The sequence below is a fragment of the Aulonocara stuartgranti genome, assembly GCF_965226115.1.
Source record: "Aulonocara stuartgranti genome assembly, chromosome: 4".
NCBI classification, from domain to species: domain Eukaryota; kingdom Metazoa; phylum Chordata; class Actinopteri; order Cichliformes; family Cichlidae; genus Aulonocara; species Aulonocara stuartgranti.
In genome coordinates, this window is record NC_138942.1 from 20,787,780 (window position 1) to 20,807,218 (window position 19,439).

General features: G+C 41.5%; 1 protein-coding gene across 15 annotated transcripts in view; it reads right to left on the reverse strand.

Moving 5' to 3' along the window:
- The window catches only part of LOC309704382 (uncharacterized protein), a 54,959-nt gene extending 36,913 nt beyond the window's left edge, over positions 1 to 18,046 (reverse strand). Inside the window, exons 1-8 of one of the 15 annotated variants that reach the window (XR_014276211.1) lie at positions 17,724 to 18,028; positions 17,269 to 17,643; positions 16,288 to 16,334; positions 15,832 to 15,978; positions 13,574 to 13,706; positions 11,987 to 12,093; positions 10,674 to 10,726; positions 8,088 to 10,206 (exon numbers count right to left, since the gene is read on the reverse strand). Coding sequence is in view for 8 of the 15 variants with exons in the window: in XM_082529501.1 (XP_082385627.1) it covers positions 11,722 to 11,767 (46 nt within the window). In the remaining 7 variants the exon portion in view is untranslated. Of the gene's footprint in view, positions 1 to 8,087; positions 12,094 to 13,573; positions 13,707 to 15,831; positions 15,979 to 16,287; positions 16,335 to 17,215; positions 17,644 to 17,723 lie in introns of those variants that run through there. The other 14 variants (XR_014276212.1, XR_014276213.1, XR_014276214.1 and 11 more) reach the window with 14 other exon arrangements.
- Positions 18,047 to 19,439: the final 1,393 nt, after the last annotated feature.

Here is a 19,439-nt window from a genome sequence, read left to right on the forward strand (position 1 = left end):
GACAGGTAGTGTGGAAACCCAGGAGGTAATGCCTTGTCTGCATAGATAAACTGACACCAACCAGCTCACACTTAGCAAATACAATACTATTAGTGATTGGTAGCCTACAGGGGAATCCTTCATTGTGTTTAAAAGTCATCCTGAAAGCCTTAAGTCATCTCTAGCTTTGATTCATTGTTTAGAAAGTTCCTGATATCAGTCACCCTCTGAGTTACTACAGAGGCTCATTCAGATTATTTGCAAAACCAAAACTGAATAATGGCAAATAAATTACAACCTCTGCTTTACTGGTATTTGTTGTAAAATGGGGGTGATAAAAAAAACAAAACAAAGGTAGCCTAGGCTAAATCTGTGGGTCAATGAAATGATTGGCTGAAAACTGCAACATCATTCTAGTCCAATTTCCTATATAGTCCCAAAAGAAAATAATAAGAAAAAAGACAAAAGAACTGTAAGCAACCCTGTTCAGTAATGTCCCTTTCCTGTCCTGATATCAGGTCCATTTTAAGCCCGTGATTTAAACAGACACAGTTGAAAGGTACAAATGTGCATGACACGAATTCAAACGTGGTGCAGATGTGTGTCACAGGTTGATCTGGCTGTAGGCTGTGGCACTTGGCCAGAGGTGGCGCTGGTTGACTCGACTCCATGTTAGTGCACAAAGTAAACTGCTCGCTGTAGTTGTGAAGCAAAAACGCTGAAATCGGAGAAATAAACCGTGCGAGCGGAACGATAACGACGACAAGAGTCTCCCGATCGTTTACTCTTGCTGTCCTGTGAACAACATCGGCGTGGTGTTAATTGTTTGCTGTTTTCGCGATCGCGTCGCGAATGAGGATATCACCAGATAAACTCGCCACATTTTAAACATTTTGTTGTTCAACAGCATCAAGACTGACGGAGTGTGTTTGAGATAACCTCACAAGTGTCACAGATGACACATTTGGCGTTTTTTTGCTGGTTTGTCGGTAGCAGCTCCTGAAACGCAAGACTGCCACACATCTGTTCGACCAACGCCAGTTGATCTAAACGCCAGTAGATCTGGAACACCGCCAGTCCGAGTGTCAGGTGAACTGAACTTCAGGTAAGAAGTTATGACCTGCAGTCTATCTGGGTCAGATATAAACCAAGTTTAGGTGGAGTTTATTTTCGTTGTGCTGACTTTTTACCCTCAGTTGCAATAACTAGTACTGGTTCTAGCCAGCTTGACAGAGTTTATATACAGCTGGGTGGGTGCTATGACGTTACTGATAGTGAACTTTATTTTATTCATAAGGTTAGTTAGTAGAGTTGCCAACGGCTCTTTAAAAAAATGGAATGGTCCCTCATTCAGAGAAAATATTACACGTTTCGTATTGAGCTGAGAAGGAACACAGTTTGTCCCGGACTTTCGCTATAATGAAAAAAAGACACAAAGCTGGAGTTATTCTGTCGTTACGCTGCACAGCTGCCTCTTCTCCTCTCATCCTCTCCCCTGCCTCTCCTGTTGCTACTTCAATCATGAAACTGATCAATGATCAGCTGATTGGCTTTTCTCCCTTGTTTATTTATCGCCCACTTTGCGCCAGAAAGAGGAAACCAGCAGATGTCGCGCTAAACAACAGCAGCACATTTAAGCTTGATCAGCTGTTGTTAGAATTTATTTGATATTACTTTCTAGTATCAGCTGATGTTTGCTGGAGTCACAGCTGTAAAAGCTGCTGGTCATGATATCGGTTTGGATATGTGGTGAGAGGGAAACATGAAGATGAAACCAGGAGATGTCCTTACTGAATCATCAGAGCTGAACAGGTGATGGAGAAACAGGTTTACCTTTTAGTTCACATGAATGAGTTGAAGGGAAGTTATGAACTGTTTCTGAGACACAAATAACACCAGGATCCTTTTTTATGTAGCTGACAGCTGGCAACTGTGCAGGGGTGGATCTAGGAAAGTTTTGCCAGGGGGCCAGGTAGGGCATTAACAGGGAAAGGTGGGGCACAAAGAAATACTTTTCTTTCTTATTCTCATTTAAAATATCTAGCTTTTATTAAATAATTATCTAAATCTTACAACCAAAGTTTTTATCTGACGTAAAATGTATAGAAATCATACATATACCAACAAGACAGTGTACATCACTGTCACAACAGCATTTGTTTTCAGTCAAAGTCTTTATGGCTTTAATACCTGGTGGGCCGGTCTCTAGTCAAAATGCCTGATTTTCTGTCCCAGTCCAGCCCTGCAGGTTAATACTGGCAGTGTCACCATGCCAGCTGACTGTATTTCATCATCAGCCAGTGTTGTTCTTGATCAATATTACCAAAGTTTACCATAAGGCAGCATAGAAAGTATTTACTTGCTTTCAGGTTTTATTCAAATGTTAGTCTTTTCAGTTGTTTCCCCACTTTTTTCCTGTTTCAAAATCAAACACCAGTTTGTGAGAAGATTATCTTCTTTTTTTTAATAGGCATTGGTTTTGCATTGGCATTGGCTAATTTGTCAATTCTTTGTTACAAATGTTCGTATTTTAATATTCAAAAATGTTTTTGCCCAAAACATATGTGCACTATATGTCAGTAAAAATATTATGCAAATATTGCTGTCCTTGAATGCTGAGTAAACACTGACAAAGCACTGATTGTATCTCTTGTACTTTATCAACGCAGTATCTAAAAACTTTGCACCATAGTGGTTAAAATCTCATTCTAATAAGAATTAAAAGCGCATTCGGTTATTAGGTTTATAGGATTATTGAATTATGGTTAACGGTTGGTAGATTTTTTTTTTAAAAACATTATCTGCCAATTACATCTGCCACCCTTCTCCAAATCTGTGCCCCTACCTGGCCCCCCAACAAAAATTTTCTAGACACGCCACTGGGTCCGGGTGGATCTCCACCAGCAGCTCAGCAGGCGAATCCGAAAACTGACACTGACGGCCAAACTCGCAGCGGTGCTTGGAGTAAGCATAAGTGGACCTGGACCTCACCGGACCTGGAGTACCTGATGATTAAGTGCCGGCCATTCTGGCTACCGAGGGAATTTACAGCAGTGATTATTACGGCTGTTTACATTCCCCCACAAGCCGACACTGACCGAGCACTCAGGGAACTGTACAGCGCGATCAGCAGTGAGGAAACCGCACACCCAGAGGCAGCGTTTATCACAGCCGGAGACTTTAATAAGGGAAACCTGAAGAAAGTCTCACCCAAACTCCACCAACACATCCATTTTAACACTCGTGGAGACCGGCTACTCGACCACTGCTACATCTCTTTCCGGGATGCGTACAAAGCCCTCCCCCGCACCCCATTCGGCCAATCAGATCACCGCTCCATCCTGCTCCTGCCCGCCTACAGGCAGAAGCTGAAACAGGAAGCTCCAACCCGGAGGGCGGTGCTGTTTTGATCACGCGGACTGGGAAATGTTTCACGTGGCTGCTAGGGACATTGACGAGTACACAGACTCAGTCTGCGGATTTATCAGGAAATGCGTGGAAGATGTCGTCCCATCCAGAACAGTTAAATCCTTCCCAAATCAAAAACCCTGGATTAACGGAGATGTTCGCGCGGCACTGGCGGCACGGAGCACCGCCTTTGCCTCCGCGAACACATCGGACTACAAACACGCACATTACCAACTCCGGAAGACTATCTAAGCAGCCAAACGTGAGTACAGGGACAGGGTGGAGCAACAGTTCGACAACCCTCGGAGTATGTGGCAGGGACTAAACACGATCACAGACTTTAGAGGGAAAACCAGCACACCGCAGACCACGGCCTCTCTGTGTGAGGATCTAAACGTATTCTACGCTAGATTCGACACAGCGAACACCATGAGACCGGACAGTGTGCGCACCGCGGATGACGTCAGTGCGCACACTGTGTCTGAGGAGGATGTGCGGAAGTGCTTCAGGAAGGTGAACGCACGCAAAGCTACTGGTCCGGACGGGATTCCCGGCCGCGTCCTCAAGTCATGCGCGGCTCAGCTGGCTGCAGTGTTCACGCACATCTTCAACCTTTCCCTCTCTCTGTCTGTAGTCCCAGCCTGCTTCAAAATGGCCACCGTCGTCCCTGTACCCAAATCCTCCACCATCTCCTCATTGAACGACTGGCGACCTGTAGCCCTGACCCCCATCGTAAGCAAATGCTTCGGTCACTGGACCCTCTACAGTTCGCATACCGCCACAACAGGTCCACTGATGATGCCATAGCCTTGACACTACACACTGCCCTGTCACACCTGGAGAAGAGAGACACGTATGTGAGAATGCTGTTTGTAGATTACAGCTCAGCATTCAATACCATCGTTCCCTCGAAGCTGGACAGGAAACTGCAGGATCTAGGACTGAGCAGCTCCCTCTGCAGCTGGATCCTTAGCTTCCTGTCTGACAGACGCCAAGTGGTCAGACTGGGCAGCATCACCTCATCCCCCATCACACTGAACACTGGTGCTCCACAGGGGTGTGTACTGAGCCTTCTCCTGTACTCACTCTACACCTACGACTGCACAGCCACTAACAACTCCAACATCATTGTGAAGTTTGCGGACGACACTACAGTGGTGGGTCTTATCACCAATGGTGATGAGACGGCTTACAGGGAGGAGGTCAGCGCCCTGACCCACTGGTGTCAAGACAACCATCTCACACTCAACGTCGCAAAGACAAAGGAGCTGATAGTGGACTTCCGGAGGTGCAGAGAAGTACACACCCCCATCACCATCAACGGCGCTGCTGTGGAGAGAGTGAGCAGCTTCCGGTTCCTTGGTGTACATCTGGCTGAGGATCTTACGTGGTCAGTACACACAAACAAAACAGTGAAGAAGGCGCAGCAGCGCCTCTTCTTTCTCAGGAGACTGAAAAGATTCGGCATGAGCCCCCGCATCCTCAGGACCTTCTATCACTGTGCCATTGAGAGCATCCTCACTGGATGCATCACCACCTGGTATGGCAACAGCACCGCCTACAACTGCAAAGCTCTCCAGCGAGTAGTGCGGTGCTCTGAACGGATAATTGGAGGTGAGCTTCCCTCCCTCCAAGACATCTACAGGAAGCGGTGCCTGAGGAAAGCGGGGAGGATCATCAAGGACTCCAGTCACCCCAGCCATAAACTGTTCAGACTGCTTCCATCAGGAAGGAGGTTCTGCAGCATCCGGTCCCGTACCAGCAGACTGAGAGACAGCTTCTTCCATCAGGCCATCAGACTGCTGAACACTTCATAGACACCTCAGCTTCACTACTGGAACTTTAACATTATGCACTCCATACTGTACAGTAACGCCACTGTTTTGCACATGTCTCAACTCTGTATATTTTTATATATTTTATTTATTGTTGACTCTATTTAATTTGTCATACATACATACATACATACATACATACATACATACATACATACATACATACATACATACATACATACATACATACATACATACATACATACATACATACATACATACATACATACATACATACATACATACATACATACATACATACATACATACATACATACATACATACATACATACATACATACATACATACATACATACATACATACATACATACATACATACATACATACATACATACATACATACATACATACATACATACATACATACATACATACATACATACATACATACATACATACATACATACATACATACATACATACATACATACATACATACATACATACATACATACATACATACATACATACATACATACATACATACATACATACATACATACATACATACATACATACATACATACATACATACATACATACATACATACATACATACATACATACATACATACATACATACATACATACATACATACATACATACATACATACATACATACATACATACATACATACATACATACATACATACATACATACATACATACATACATACATACATACATACATACATACATACATACATACATACATACATACATACATACATACATACATACATACATACATACATACATACATACATACATACATACATACATACATACATACATACATACATACATACATACATACATACATACATACATACATACATACATACATACATACATACATACATACATACATACATACATACATACATACATACATACATACATACATACATACATACATACATACATACATACATACATACATACATACATACATACATACATACATACATACATACATACATACATACATACATACATACATACATACATACATACATACATACATACATACATACATATACTCTTCAACGTTACTCATCATTTTAAGCGCTGCTTTCACGTCCCTGCATGTTTCCTATTGCTCGCCTTATCTGATCATCAACATCCTGTACACAAAACTGTCGCTGCTGCAAGTGCCTTAACTCTGATCTAAAGTCACCTTTCACAAGAAAATCATTATAAGCGCCTATTCTACTAAAAGATCCAAGAGAGAACAACCATTTTAATCAATTAAGTTTAAGCATATAAGCAATTACTCATGCATACATTTTATCATAGCTAAATGCTGCCTAAAAACAACTCCTGTGTGTTAACACCAACTTCATTTTAACACTCACATTTCCTATGTTATAACCCGTTTTTGGTATAGCCTTTTTATTTCATTTTGCTCCTTACCCCTGGAGGGTCTTGGGTCGATTTGTGGCTATTTTCAAATTTTGATTACATGCCATTTGCACAGTGTTGAATGGACTATAGCCAAATTCTCCAAAAAAAAAAAAAAAAAAAAGTTTGATATGATTTTATTTCAAAATTCAAGTCCGACTTCCTTCAATTAGCTTCAGTGGCTAAGCTACAAATAAACTTACACTATTGGGCTTAGGGTCGATTTGTGCCCCATTGAAAGCCATTATAAACGCTATTTTTCACTGCAGAATTATTACCGTTAACATCTGGGTGACGGCTTAGGTTTCGTTTTTGTTTTGGACAAGAGGCCTTAGAATTGTAATTTTATTTGTCCACCGGGTGGCGCCCTTGCTCCACATTTGACCCGGGGCTGGAAAACAGCAAGAGCAACAGCGGGCTGCTTTGACAGACCTGCGGGAAATGAAGCCTCATTTCCGGCGTGCAGCAGCGGCTTCGCCCGCTGATCGGGCGGGACCATTTTCTGTCCCTAGGACCGTTAGAGTAACAATTTCTGCTTCAGTTTTACCATCTCTAAATGATCAAAAACCCCAAAAGTTATAAAATAATCCTAAAACCCATTTCAAATTAAACCTTAAATTCCCCCTTTTTTGACACATCTCATGTGTCAAACTAAAAATGCTCCACCCAAGCTTAGGAAATTAAAAGAAAAATACAGTTAGTCATATCATCCCTCAAAACACCTCAGCAATCCTCCTCTCAGGTATATTTGCTCCGACCCTGCAAACCTGTCTTTAAGGAATGAAATCCATTTAATCATCATGTCACATCTTTTCGAACTCCCGGCTCTATCCACAGCCTGCATCCTTGGAACTTCCTAAAAACAAAACCTGAACTTCACATTCCATACTCAGTTTTCCCCCTTATGATCCAATCTGTGTTATAAAAATAAACTTAGAACAGTTATCAGTCATGTGTTTCTTCAGTTAATGGTAACATGAGTTATATCAAAAAAATGTTTCCCCTTTAGCATTCTCCCAACAATATACTATAATACCATAATCTAACCCCAGTCAATAAAACAGAAATTTTCTCAAAGCAAACATCAGCAACCCAAAATCAACATCGCCAGAATTAAGCCTTCCACTCCCCTTGCTTATGGCAAAAGCAAAGCAAACCCTTTCTCTTGCTGGCATGGCAAGTGGTTTGTCCACATTTATTCATCCCCACCTTCATCCAGTCACACACACATCCACACCATGTATTCACACCAGGTATTGCTAATAGTGGAGCCTCCCGCGCAAGTAATCAGATTCTCCACTCTCAGCAAAATGAGCTCATTCATTTGTTTTATTTGTCATAGTAAAATAGTTCTTTATGCTTTTGGACTGGATTGACTCGCTATTATTGTCCCGATTCGTATTTTGAAGAAAAGACAAACGACTACAAAGTCCCAATAAGGTGCGTCAAAACAAGGATTTTATTGAAATATATATGGGGGGGGAGAAGTAGAGCACGATCACTCAAACAGCGGCGATCTTCCCCGAACAATACTTGGGGTGTAACATACATATGATGACCAGTAATATGCGTCACCGCAGATGAAAAACAACATGCATGTTCCCCCCCCAGTTGTTCTGCAAAGCCCACCATGGCGTCCCTGGTAAGGTTTGAGAGCCTCAGCAAATTATAATGAACATAATTAATGCGATCAACATTTTTATTTGGAGTTATCCATAGGAACACACTTTCAAATCCTGCTGCTATTTGGTTAACTAATTTATATTCATCAGGAACTCCCCTGGGAACTCCAATCGAGTCAATCCAGGTAGGCGAGTCAGTTCTCGGGTCATAAATCTGTGTACCCGTTGTGCTTCTTTCCCTCAACATGCGTCTCCTACATCTGACTGTCAATGTACGCGTGTCATGTTGTGGAATGGCTTTTACCCTACTCCCTATTAGCATCAATGGTGCTCCTAACCGCACCATAGCACATGTCCCCACACTCCCCAAAGGAACATGCACCAAAAGGGTGTGATGTCCACAGTAATAATACAACCCACCTCTAGCCCATGTACCTATTATGGTGTTTGGGTCACTTACATTATTTGTGGTCCTTCCCGTGAGCGTCCTCTCACACCAACTAGGGTCAATTTCTCCCAGAGTGTATTTCACGGCGTCCGTAGAAAATTCAAAACAGGTGTAATTATTTTGTTTAGGTATGAATGAACCTGTCTGCGTACGCTTGTCAATTGGTGGATATAAACTTGACAGTGTGATGCAGTCACCCGTGGCCACAGCTTCTCTAGTTAATCTCAACATGCAATTATAACCCCACTCATCCTCTGGATACAGAGGCGCAGGCTCAGTAAACAAACGAGGTCTAGCTGTAGCACAGGCAACACAATCATCTACATGCTGTTCCCTAGCATTTTGAGCCACCCAATCCAGCCAGAGATTGCTGTCACTGAATCCGGTGGCACGTTCAATTAAATCTTTTCAGGCGAGTGTAGTCAACTGCAACTACCTTCCTATCTGAGTTTTGGTTAATTTTTATCAGTGATGTCCCATTGTCCCTTACTACAGGCCTCATTGGTTTAGCTTTACTAAGAAAATTAACTTTTATTAACCTTTTTGGATCTATCCCTACAGTTTCCACACCCAGAACTAAATATAAGGAATTTTGACGCCACCAGTTCCCCATTGACAAGGTCAATGGATTCTGGGCCGGACTATAATCTCTCTGAAGTTTTAGCTCATTCTCTGGCCCCTGCTCTGACGCCTCCCAATCTTCCCCAGTGTAACCTTTTACCTGATCCCAGTTCCGACACCAATTGGCATAAGGACGACTTCCCCTTTCACAATATGTGTTCACAGCATAATCCCAACACACCCACACATTAAATCCCCTCCAGCTACTGTCAGCTCCCTTACAGATAAAAACGTTGCACAAATCAAACGTGAATGAAGTGGTGGACCCATTAACATAGTCTAATTCTAGTCCACCATATATGCTGAGGCACTCATCCCTTTTACCTGAGACTTCACGCTTAACCTTCCTTGGCAACGCAATCAATTTGGACTCTGAAGCGGGTAGACTTCTGCGTCTGGGCAATTCACCTGTCTGCCAAAAAACAAAGAAACATTAGAACACTCACGCACGCCAACACCCCAGTTATTTTCCAATCTCCCCACAAGCCCATGGTTTTGGTTCCCCTACTCTCCTCTAACTCTAGGCTGGAGCCCCAGCCTATCACGCTTCACGCCTCTTTGGCACCTCCTCTTTGAGTGAAGAGACGCCCCGGATCCTTCTCTTCTTTCTTCGACTTCCCAGGTAGACTATTTGGGGATGAGCTTGTCTCCACCAAGCTCTCGTCTGCCACTGCACATTGAGACCAATGGAACCAGGTCTGGCCTTTCCCCTTCAACTGGACCGCTGTTGTGGTACGAGCGTTCACTTCAAATGGCCCCGTCCACCTCGGGTCTTTCCACTTTCGCTTGATGACCTTCAGCCACACCACCTTGGCGTCGGACCTGTCCACCGTGGTCACTCCTGCTGCAACCTGTTGTGTGAAACTAGACACAAGAGCTTTTAATTCTTTCCAATATTCTGCATGCGTTCTGTTACTTTTTATACTCTCTTCAGCCGGGACTGCCGTCCAGGGACCTGGAAACTGTCGTCCTGTCAACAGCTCGTACGGCGTGAAGCCTGTGGATTGGTTAACAGAACATCTTATGATCATTAATGCAATGGGCAGGGATGCGACCCAATTTAGCCCCGTCTGAGCACAAATTTTGTTCTTCAAATTTAGATTCATCCTTTCTACTTTCCCTTGGGACTGAGGATGATACACAGTTCCAAACGTGTGTTGCACCCCCAGCCTCTGTTCTGCCTCCGCCAAATCTTTGTTTTTAAAATGGGTCCCATTATCTGACCGAATTCGCTTGGGGAACCCATACCTCCTTTTAGACAGGGACTTTCAATCTGATCAGGTCCCCACTGGTAGCCTTCTCCTCAGCCAGTTGTAATCTGGAAAGCCCACCTTATATTTGCTCTCCCGAGAATTTGTCACCGCTGTTATTCACTGTTGCAGGCCTGCTTAGAACAAAAATGAGAAAAAAAAGAGAGCTGATTATTAGCTCATCAAAGCACCTGACAGGTTTTCTTTAAGTGCACTGTTACAAAAATAATGGGCCCCTTCTTAGACGTCCATGTTTAATAAAACTCCCTCTATTAAAAACAAAAACAACCCAAACCTAACTGACAGAATCAACCCATCTCCACAACAACCTCAAAAATCTTAAACAAAAAGTTGTGCCACCAGAGTCCTGACACTCCCAGGTCAACTCATGTAATTTCACCTCCTCAATACACCGAAAGTCTTGTTAAAACCACACAATTTGCACACAACAATCGCCCCCTTTATGCACTTTAACATACTTAGATTCAGCATAAGATAACCCCATTACAACAACGTATCAACACTAAACTATAAATTTCCTATCCAAATCTGCTATGCTTCCTCTCCTGAAAGAGAGGCGCACACACACACACACACAGTCATCTCTCAATAAGTTGCTGTGACAAGACAAATACATGTTCAAACATTACCACCTTGTTAAATTATTTTATTTCTTTCTACAGTGATCACTGGTTTTGATCACTCAGTACGAGGGCACTCCTAAGTCACTCTTTTAAAACTACTTCAATCACTTTTTCTTTTTTCCATAATTCACTCCCTTGTCATATAGCTTCTTTTGAGTTATTCCTCAACTTCAAACTCAAGTGCATTTTATTCTTTTTTTTTGCCTGTCCCGTTTGGTTCTTTGGCCATCAGAATTATTGTCTGAAGGCGAGAAAAGATGCCCAACGGATTTACTTTACCAAATTGACCATCCCAGCCTTGCCGTAATGGTCTATTTGATTCATCTTTTATGGTTTATTTTCACTCGCTTTGCCCATTTGCTCTCTCATCTGTTAAATCTTCAGTTTGGTCCTGTAACTTTGTATTACAGGTCAAAAGACCCTCAATCCACACTGCGAGGATTGATGTTGTTCCTCGCGTTCTTTAACCGCATTGACGGCCACACTACTATTTTTTACTGTTCTCTTAAGCTTTATTTTGGAATCATACATTTCAATGACCTCTTCTAACTTTCTGTCTGCAGCATTGGCTTTGTCTTCGTTTTTTAGTATTTTCCTCGTAAAATTGCTGCATCTTATTTTTTATTTTTTATATTTTTTATTTTCACTCGCTAGATACGGGACTGACTTGAATGAGGAAAAGAAAAGGGAGAAAGGAAGAGGGGGGAGAAACAGTGGAGAAGAGGGACGGGGATAAAGGGCAGAAAAAACCTCGCGTTTTATGGTGACTCCTGAATTTCCTCCACTTCCTCCTCATCCTTAAAATACTCCGGATGAGTGTCCACAGCATTGTTCAGTCTGATGGCATCCTCCATGACCTGGACAACATGATACCATTAGAATGACATCATAGAATGAGGGGTGTGACCAGAGCCAGAAATGCACTCATTGATCCTTTTGTTGATTTATTGCTATCATACACTACTAATCAACTAATCGAAGTGCAAGTGTCACAGTCTGTTATTTATTCTCCCTCCATGCAAGGCAACATCCAGGGGTGGTGCTGTGGGTTCAGCATGGCTGGCAGCCATTGTTCAATCATGCCTCCCCTATTTCAGTTGGAACGCTGGGGCCTGGAGGAGAGAGCTGCGGACTGCCATGCACCATGAGCAGCCGATGGGAGCGAGAACAGTCGCAGTTCTTGCTTTTTCTGTTGGGGGAGGCCCAAATAGTGCCATTCAACCTTCAGCAGCAGCAGCAGCAAGGGGCTGTTTTTACAATGTCTGCCAGGTAATTCTACACCGACTGGGTAGAGGGCATCAGAGGGCCACTACTGCCATTTCTGAGGAGGACAGATGGAGCTGGGGGACAGGCCCTTCGCATATGCTAATGCACAATGCAATAGCCAAAGACCACTGGAAATTAAACCAAGGGGCAAAATATACAGCCCAAGGCTGCGGTTCGCTCCTGCGTGTGTAACGGAGCAAAGGTGATTTTATTTTTTCCACAGTGTTTTTAAAGGAGGGAAACCTTCCTCCAAACGGACAGAGCAGTGGAGTCGCCAAGGGAAAGCACACAAATTAAAAACTGTGGAGCCTGCGGCTTAATTTGACTCAACATGGGAAACCTCACCCGGCCACGGAAAGGATTGACAGATTGATATTTATAGTTAAAAATATAAAATGAATTAAAACAACCCTGGCCAGGGGACAACACAATAAAAATCAATAAAACACAACATTAAAAGTCCAGTGGCGTCCGCCACGGTACACTAAAACAAAAAAACAACTCTTTAAATGAACAAAAAAAAAAAAAATCATGGAAAGAATTTCCACGTGATTAAATTGCTTTATTTTAGCATTATGCAATTCTGTTACTCCAACTTAATGCACTCAAGTCGGACCAACTTAATTAAAGATTGATTCATCAATGTATTTACTGCATTTTGATCCAATATATTTTAATAGTGTTGATCCAACAAAGAGTTTTGTTCCAACTCAATTCAGGTTTTCTCCAACTAATTTACTAAATTTGGTCCCAGCTTAAGTTAATTGAGTTAAACCAACTCATACAAATTAAGTTATTCCAACACAAGTCTTTAATGCTAATAGAAAACACTTTAATCACATGGAAATTCTTTCCATGATTATTTGAAGTTAATTTAAAGAGTAATTTTTTGGAGCATTTAACAAAGTCTAGAGTCTGGTTAACATACATTTCACTATTACATCTAAAAGGTAAATACAAATTTGTCATACACATCTTTTTGTTTTCTCCAATTTCTAGCAAATTTCAGGTTCAGTGAATAGACCAGACCAAGCAACATTGTCACTGCAAAAACTACATTGCCCAACTCACCCATCACTTCCACCCCCTCTAGAACAATCATAACATCCTGAGGGTCATCGCTGGCTCCGCACCCTCTGACCGAATGACACAGATTCCAAAGACTGTCTCTGCTATGGCAGTGGCCATGCTTTCTATCAACTTCCTGTGACAATAAAACAAACAAATTTAAAAAAAAGATAATGATTTCTCACTAATGTCCATTGCAAACAGTTTTAAAAGTACATCTGTTTTACATTAATGTAAAATACCTAAAAGCTTTATTCATTCAAGCCTTATAATAATGTAAATGTAATCAAAAATGACTGCCCGATATTTTTCCTCACTCAAGAGAAGTTCATTCAATACCTCAACAATGTTCTGTCTTTCAAAATCTTGAGTTGTGATAGGGGTGACTGTGGCACAGGAGGTAGAGCAAGTTGTCTACTGCTTTAATCCCTGGCTTCTCTAATCTGATACTAAAACTATCAATGGGTAACACACTGAACCCCAAGTTGCTCCTGATACATCCATTGAAGTGTAAATGTTACATAAAAATCTTGTATGAATGAGGTTATAATGATATTATAATAATGATAGTATAAAACACTCAAGAATGGTGCGTGTAGTTAGGGCTGCTCAATTAATCGAATTTTAATCACGATTACGATCTGGGCTTTCAACGATCATTAAAAGTGACTGAGCCGATTATTAGCCCCTCCCTCGTGCTTTACTCTCGCGCTGCTCCGTGTGGCAAATCGAGCGCACCTCTTGTTTCCAACACGCGTCACAACAATTAAGAGGACCCGAGGGAAGCTCGGAAAGCTAAGCAGAAGTTATTTGGAGAGGAGAGTGACTGCCGTTGGTTGAAAAGAGGGGTAAAAAAACAAAAACAAAAAAAACTTCAGTGGTGTGGAAACATTATGGGTTCGCCGAGTCAGACATCGTGTGTAAACTTTGCTACGGTGTTGTAGCTGCACCACTGCAAAGTTCACTAAACAGATGTTTACATTTATTTCTTATATTGCAAACATTTGCACTGTTATCAGTATTTGCACACTATTTTATATTATTTGTTAAAGTCATTATTCAATACATTGTTATTGTTAACCTTTACAGTCAGAGCGGGCATGCTCCGTTTTGCGTAACTATTTTTAAATCCCTGTAGAACCGGAACCGCGTAAGCTAGCGCAATAATTTTTTGCATATGAAACCAGAGGAGTCGTACTTACATCTTATGCTATCAGCTTGTCCTAGGTCACGGTTGCAAAAATTGCACAAAACGCACTAGCAGGAACAAACACATAATATTCCAGAAACACGCTTTGCCGATTTGATCAGCTGTTCGCAACACTTCCCACATTGAAACAGACGTCAGCGCGAACTATCGCACGTCCGCCATTTCCTGCCAGAAACCCGAAGTGACGTCATCTTCGCGGAAACTGTAGTTTTTTTACTTGTAGGCCTTAAACACCTATACTGGTGTTTTTATAAGTCATGTTAGACTTTACTGAATAGTTTCTGGGATGCTTAGAACTCATATTGCACTGCTGGAAATAGTTTATTTTGATGCACATGCTGTTTTCTTTGCAAATTTGAATCATAGGATTGTTTTCCCTGCAGTATATAAAAATTGCTTTATCTCCAAAATAAAACTATGAAGACACTCAAAATAAATTTCCTGTTGTTGTAAACTATTTTTTGCATTTAAAGTTTTGAGGGATAAACCTCTTAAATTTCTCCAAGTAGAAATATATGTAAAAAACGATTTTCAATTTTTTTGTAGTTTATTGCACTTTTTGCAATTAATCAGAATCAGAATACTTTATTGATCCCTGGGGGAAATTATTTTTTGTTACAGTGCTCCATTTTAATGTAGTTACTATGGACTTAATGCATACATATTATTAAAATATGGGCTATAACAGTTGTATTGATGTATAGCAACTTGAAATGCTCCCAATGGCACTATAACATGTAAAAAAATAATATAAGCTCTGGCGGACTTTGTTCTATAGTAGGTCTTAAAGGGTTAAATAAATATCGTCAAATAATCGAGACCTCAATTTCAGTGAAAATAATAGTGATTATCATTTTTGCCATAATCGAGTAGCCCTACGTGTAGTATCCAGTGAGAAACTTAAAGCTCTTACTTTTCCCATTTTAAAAGCTATTTTTTTTACAGCCACCGGTAATTTATAGGAAAACCCCATCCCCTGAAACTTTTTGCATGTAGTTCAAGCTTATCTTTGATCATCTCCTTAGTTAAGGATACAGGCAAGTTAACATACCAGGTAATCCTTCACCAGCTCAGGATCTTCATTCAGGTACACGCAAAGACCTTTGGCGATGTATTCTCTTCTGATTTCAACAGCATCAGTACACAGAGTGGGGGGGGGGGGGGGAAACAAATATATACGGAAATCCATCTCAACGACCTAGCAGTGGGATTAAAGAACTTTTAACTGAATTACCAGGAATTTGTGAGAAATACAGAGGCTATTGTTTTACAGTCTTAATCTTTTCAAATAGTATTCATGCATTTTAGACAATTCTGTCATTCTAATATTGTTTTTTACTTTGTATTAATTTAATCATGCCATACCCCCAATTCAAGAAAGTTTAGATGATGTGTACATAAAATCAGAATGCAATGTTTTCTTGGTCTCAAAACTATGTCACTTACAAATGAATATATTAAATTTTTAACATGGGAATGTGATAATTTAAGAAAAATATTAGCTCACCATGAATTTGATGAACGGGCCTGCCAGCTCTCCAGACCTTTCACCACCTGATAAGATTAAACATTTATTATCTTTACAGGAGGGAACTGCAAGTCTAAGTTTAAGTAGAAAAATATTTAATTTAAAAAACAAAAAACAAAAACAGGAAAACATATCTGTTCATGTTTTGTCTTTCCTCCTCAGTGTACTAAAAACACAAGTTGTTAAATAAACCACTCTCCATCAGTTGCAACTTACAAATTTCAACAACCCACACGTAAAATGTAAATTTATCACAACAGTCTCTGTGGTAGAGCCAAACTAGCTTATGTGCAGAGTTTAAGTTATAAACAATATCTATATTTGGAGTAGCTAAGTCTTTCATATTAGGCTATCATGCTAGCATGACATTGTGCTATATTCTTGCACTAATGTGTTAGCTAGCTATCCATCCATCCATCCATTCGCTTCCGCTTATCCTTTTCAGGGTCGCGGGGGGCGCTGGAGCCTATCCCAGCTGTCATAGGGCGAAAGGCGGGGTACACCCTGGACAGGTCGCCAGTCTGTCGCAGAGCTAACACACAGGGACAGACAACCATTCACACTCACATTCACTCGCACATTCACACCTAGTGGCAATTTGGATTATCCAATTAACCTATCCCCACAAGCTGCATGTCTTTGGACGGTGGGAGGAAGCCGGAGTACCCGGAGAGAACCCACGCAAACACGGGGAGAACATGCAAACTCCACACAGAAAGACCCCGGCCTGATGTTGGAATTGAACTCAGGACCTTCTTGCTGTGAGGCAACAGTGCTAACCACCGTGCTGCCGTGTTAGCTAGCTAGAATGGCATAAACAGATTAAAAAAAACAAAACAACAACAACAACAACAAAAGAACAAATGTGAATAAATAGAACTGAAAAGAATCGACAAACTAATGATACCTTTGTGCAAAAAGTATTTTCATCAAGATGGATGAAGATAGATTCACTCTTACCTTTCCAAGAGGACTGTGGAGCAAACCATGTGCTTTCCTGCCTCTTGTTTAGAATCTCACGTGATCTTGTGATATCGCGAGTCTTTAAGGCAGCTAACCACTCTTGTTAGATTTTATCATGTCATATCAACAAGAATTTAAGAGGTGCTAGTTGGTGAATTTCATGTAGATCTTATATGATTTTATTACGTTCACCTTAGAAACATAAATTCATTGTGTTCAAATTACATGTTAGAGTCTTGTAAATGCAATAAACCACCAAATTTCACTTTGAGTGTATAAGAGTCACTAAGAATTAAAAATCCAGTGAAGCGGTGCAGGAGGGAAACCCGGCGGCGTCCTCGCCTTCCTCTCCGCGTTCTGCGCCCCGGTGCGCTAAAGAAAGGAAGGCAGCGGTAGTCACTATTCTTTTAGGCAGCTATAATTCATTAAAGGGGACAAGTCAAAAGACTTACCCCGGGTGGGCAGAGCTCTTAACTCTGCCCGCCGCTTCTTTGTAACCGCCAATCGGCACCGGCCCGCCTCGCCGCCTCTAATTCCCTGCAGACACGTAATCTGGCCTCCTGTTGCTGCAGCAGTCGGACCGCTCGCTCCGTGTTGCTGGCACTGTATCCTCCTCTCCTGAACGCCAAGCTCCACCAGCCCTCCGGGCTTGCAGGCGCCGCCGCCTGACACCACTCACGCCTGCCCGTCTCTCAAGCCTCTTTCTCCATGGTCTGCCAGGCCCTCTTATTGGCCTCTGTGACCTCCCAGGTGTGATCAGGTTTATAATCAGGTAGGGGCGGAGTCTTTCCAGGACAAGTCACCAAATAAATACCATAAAAAACATGCAGTAAAACTCATAAAAATAAACCAGTGTACAATATTAAAATATTGAAAAGGTAAAACACAGCAAAACATGCATAGTAAAAAACCCTAGATAACTTGTCCCTTTCCACCCCGTGACACGTGACACACACCTTGACTTTGGGAACAGATTGATGTGATTGCTGTGATTGATGCGATATTTGGCCACATTGCTATAACGACACCACTCGATTACTTCACACGCATGCTACCAATAATCCATAAATTGCTGCTTAAGGAACTAAGGACAATACATTTAAATGCAAGTTCTTTTTTCTAATGTGTTGTACAACTATCAAATTCATTTTTTTATGTTACATAGTAATATGGTCCTTACCGATTGTGAAACTAAATTAATTCGTTTCATAGATCTAATCCATACTGCTCCTTTAAGGCAGCAAACTCGCTATATTCTATTCATTATACCAATTAATAACACCAGTGGTAAACAAAAACACTACTTTAAAACAACTCAGTGCAAATAGGCATGCATGTTCATTTGCTTTCAACTCACAACAACAACTCAACTTCCAAACCAAAACACCAACACAAAGGAGTGTGAGTTTAGACAGCACCAGTTAGCTAATCACATAGAACTGTAATCTTTGACATTTGTTTACCAAGTGAACAGCTTTAACATTTAAGCAGCTGTAACTGTTAGTGCAAACACTGTGTATTTATAAGGAAAGAGCTTCAAGTCTCCAGATCTACTAGCTAACAAAAGACACATTACGCTTTCACCTGCTTCTCTGCTTCAACAGCAACAATGTTCCTCTTACGTCAGAGGCACAGCTACAGCAAGTGTAGAGCCAAGCAGCCTCACCAGCGTAACCAGTGTTGCTCTTTTAGCTTTGAATGTTTTAACTTAAATGCATTAACAACTTGTGTAATAATTCTAACAAAAGGTTTCTAACTTTTATCTGTTTGTAACCCTGGGCTACACAACATCCATAAACAACATGTATCCATTCAATATCAATCCAACCAACAAACCTGCATTAACCCAACTATCCATAAAGCCAGCAACCATCCAGCCAACATGCATCAACCCAAAACTCCAACCAGACAGCATGCATCATAGTAAGACTAGGTGGACTGCTGTGGATTCATTTGAATCTTACTCTGCACAGCTGCAGAACACTGTTGATGTAGCTCTCGTCCTTTTCGACCTTATTCCTGAAAAGGCTGGTTTGTTTCTTGTCAGCAGGGTCGATGTCCTTGGGCCACCCCCCTCCACTTGGTTTACTCCACAGCTTCTTGTCTTGTGAAGTTTTGTGTTCACCTGAAAACAACAAGTAGCACCTGAGATTCACACAGACAGGCAA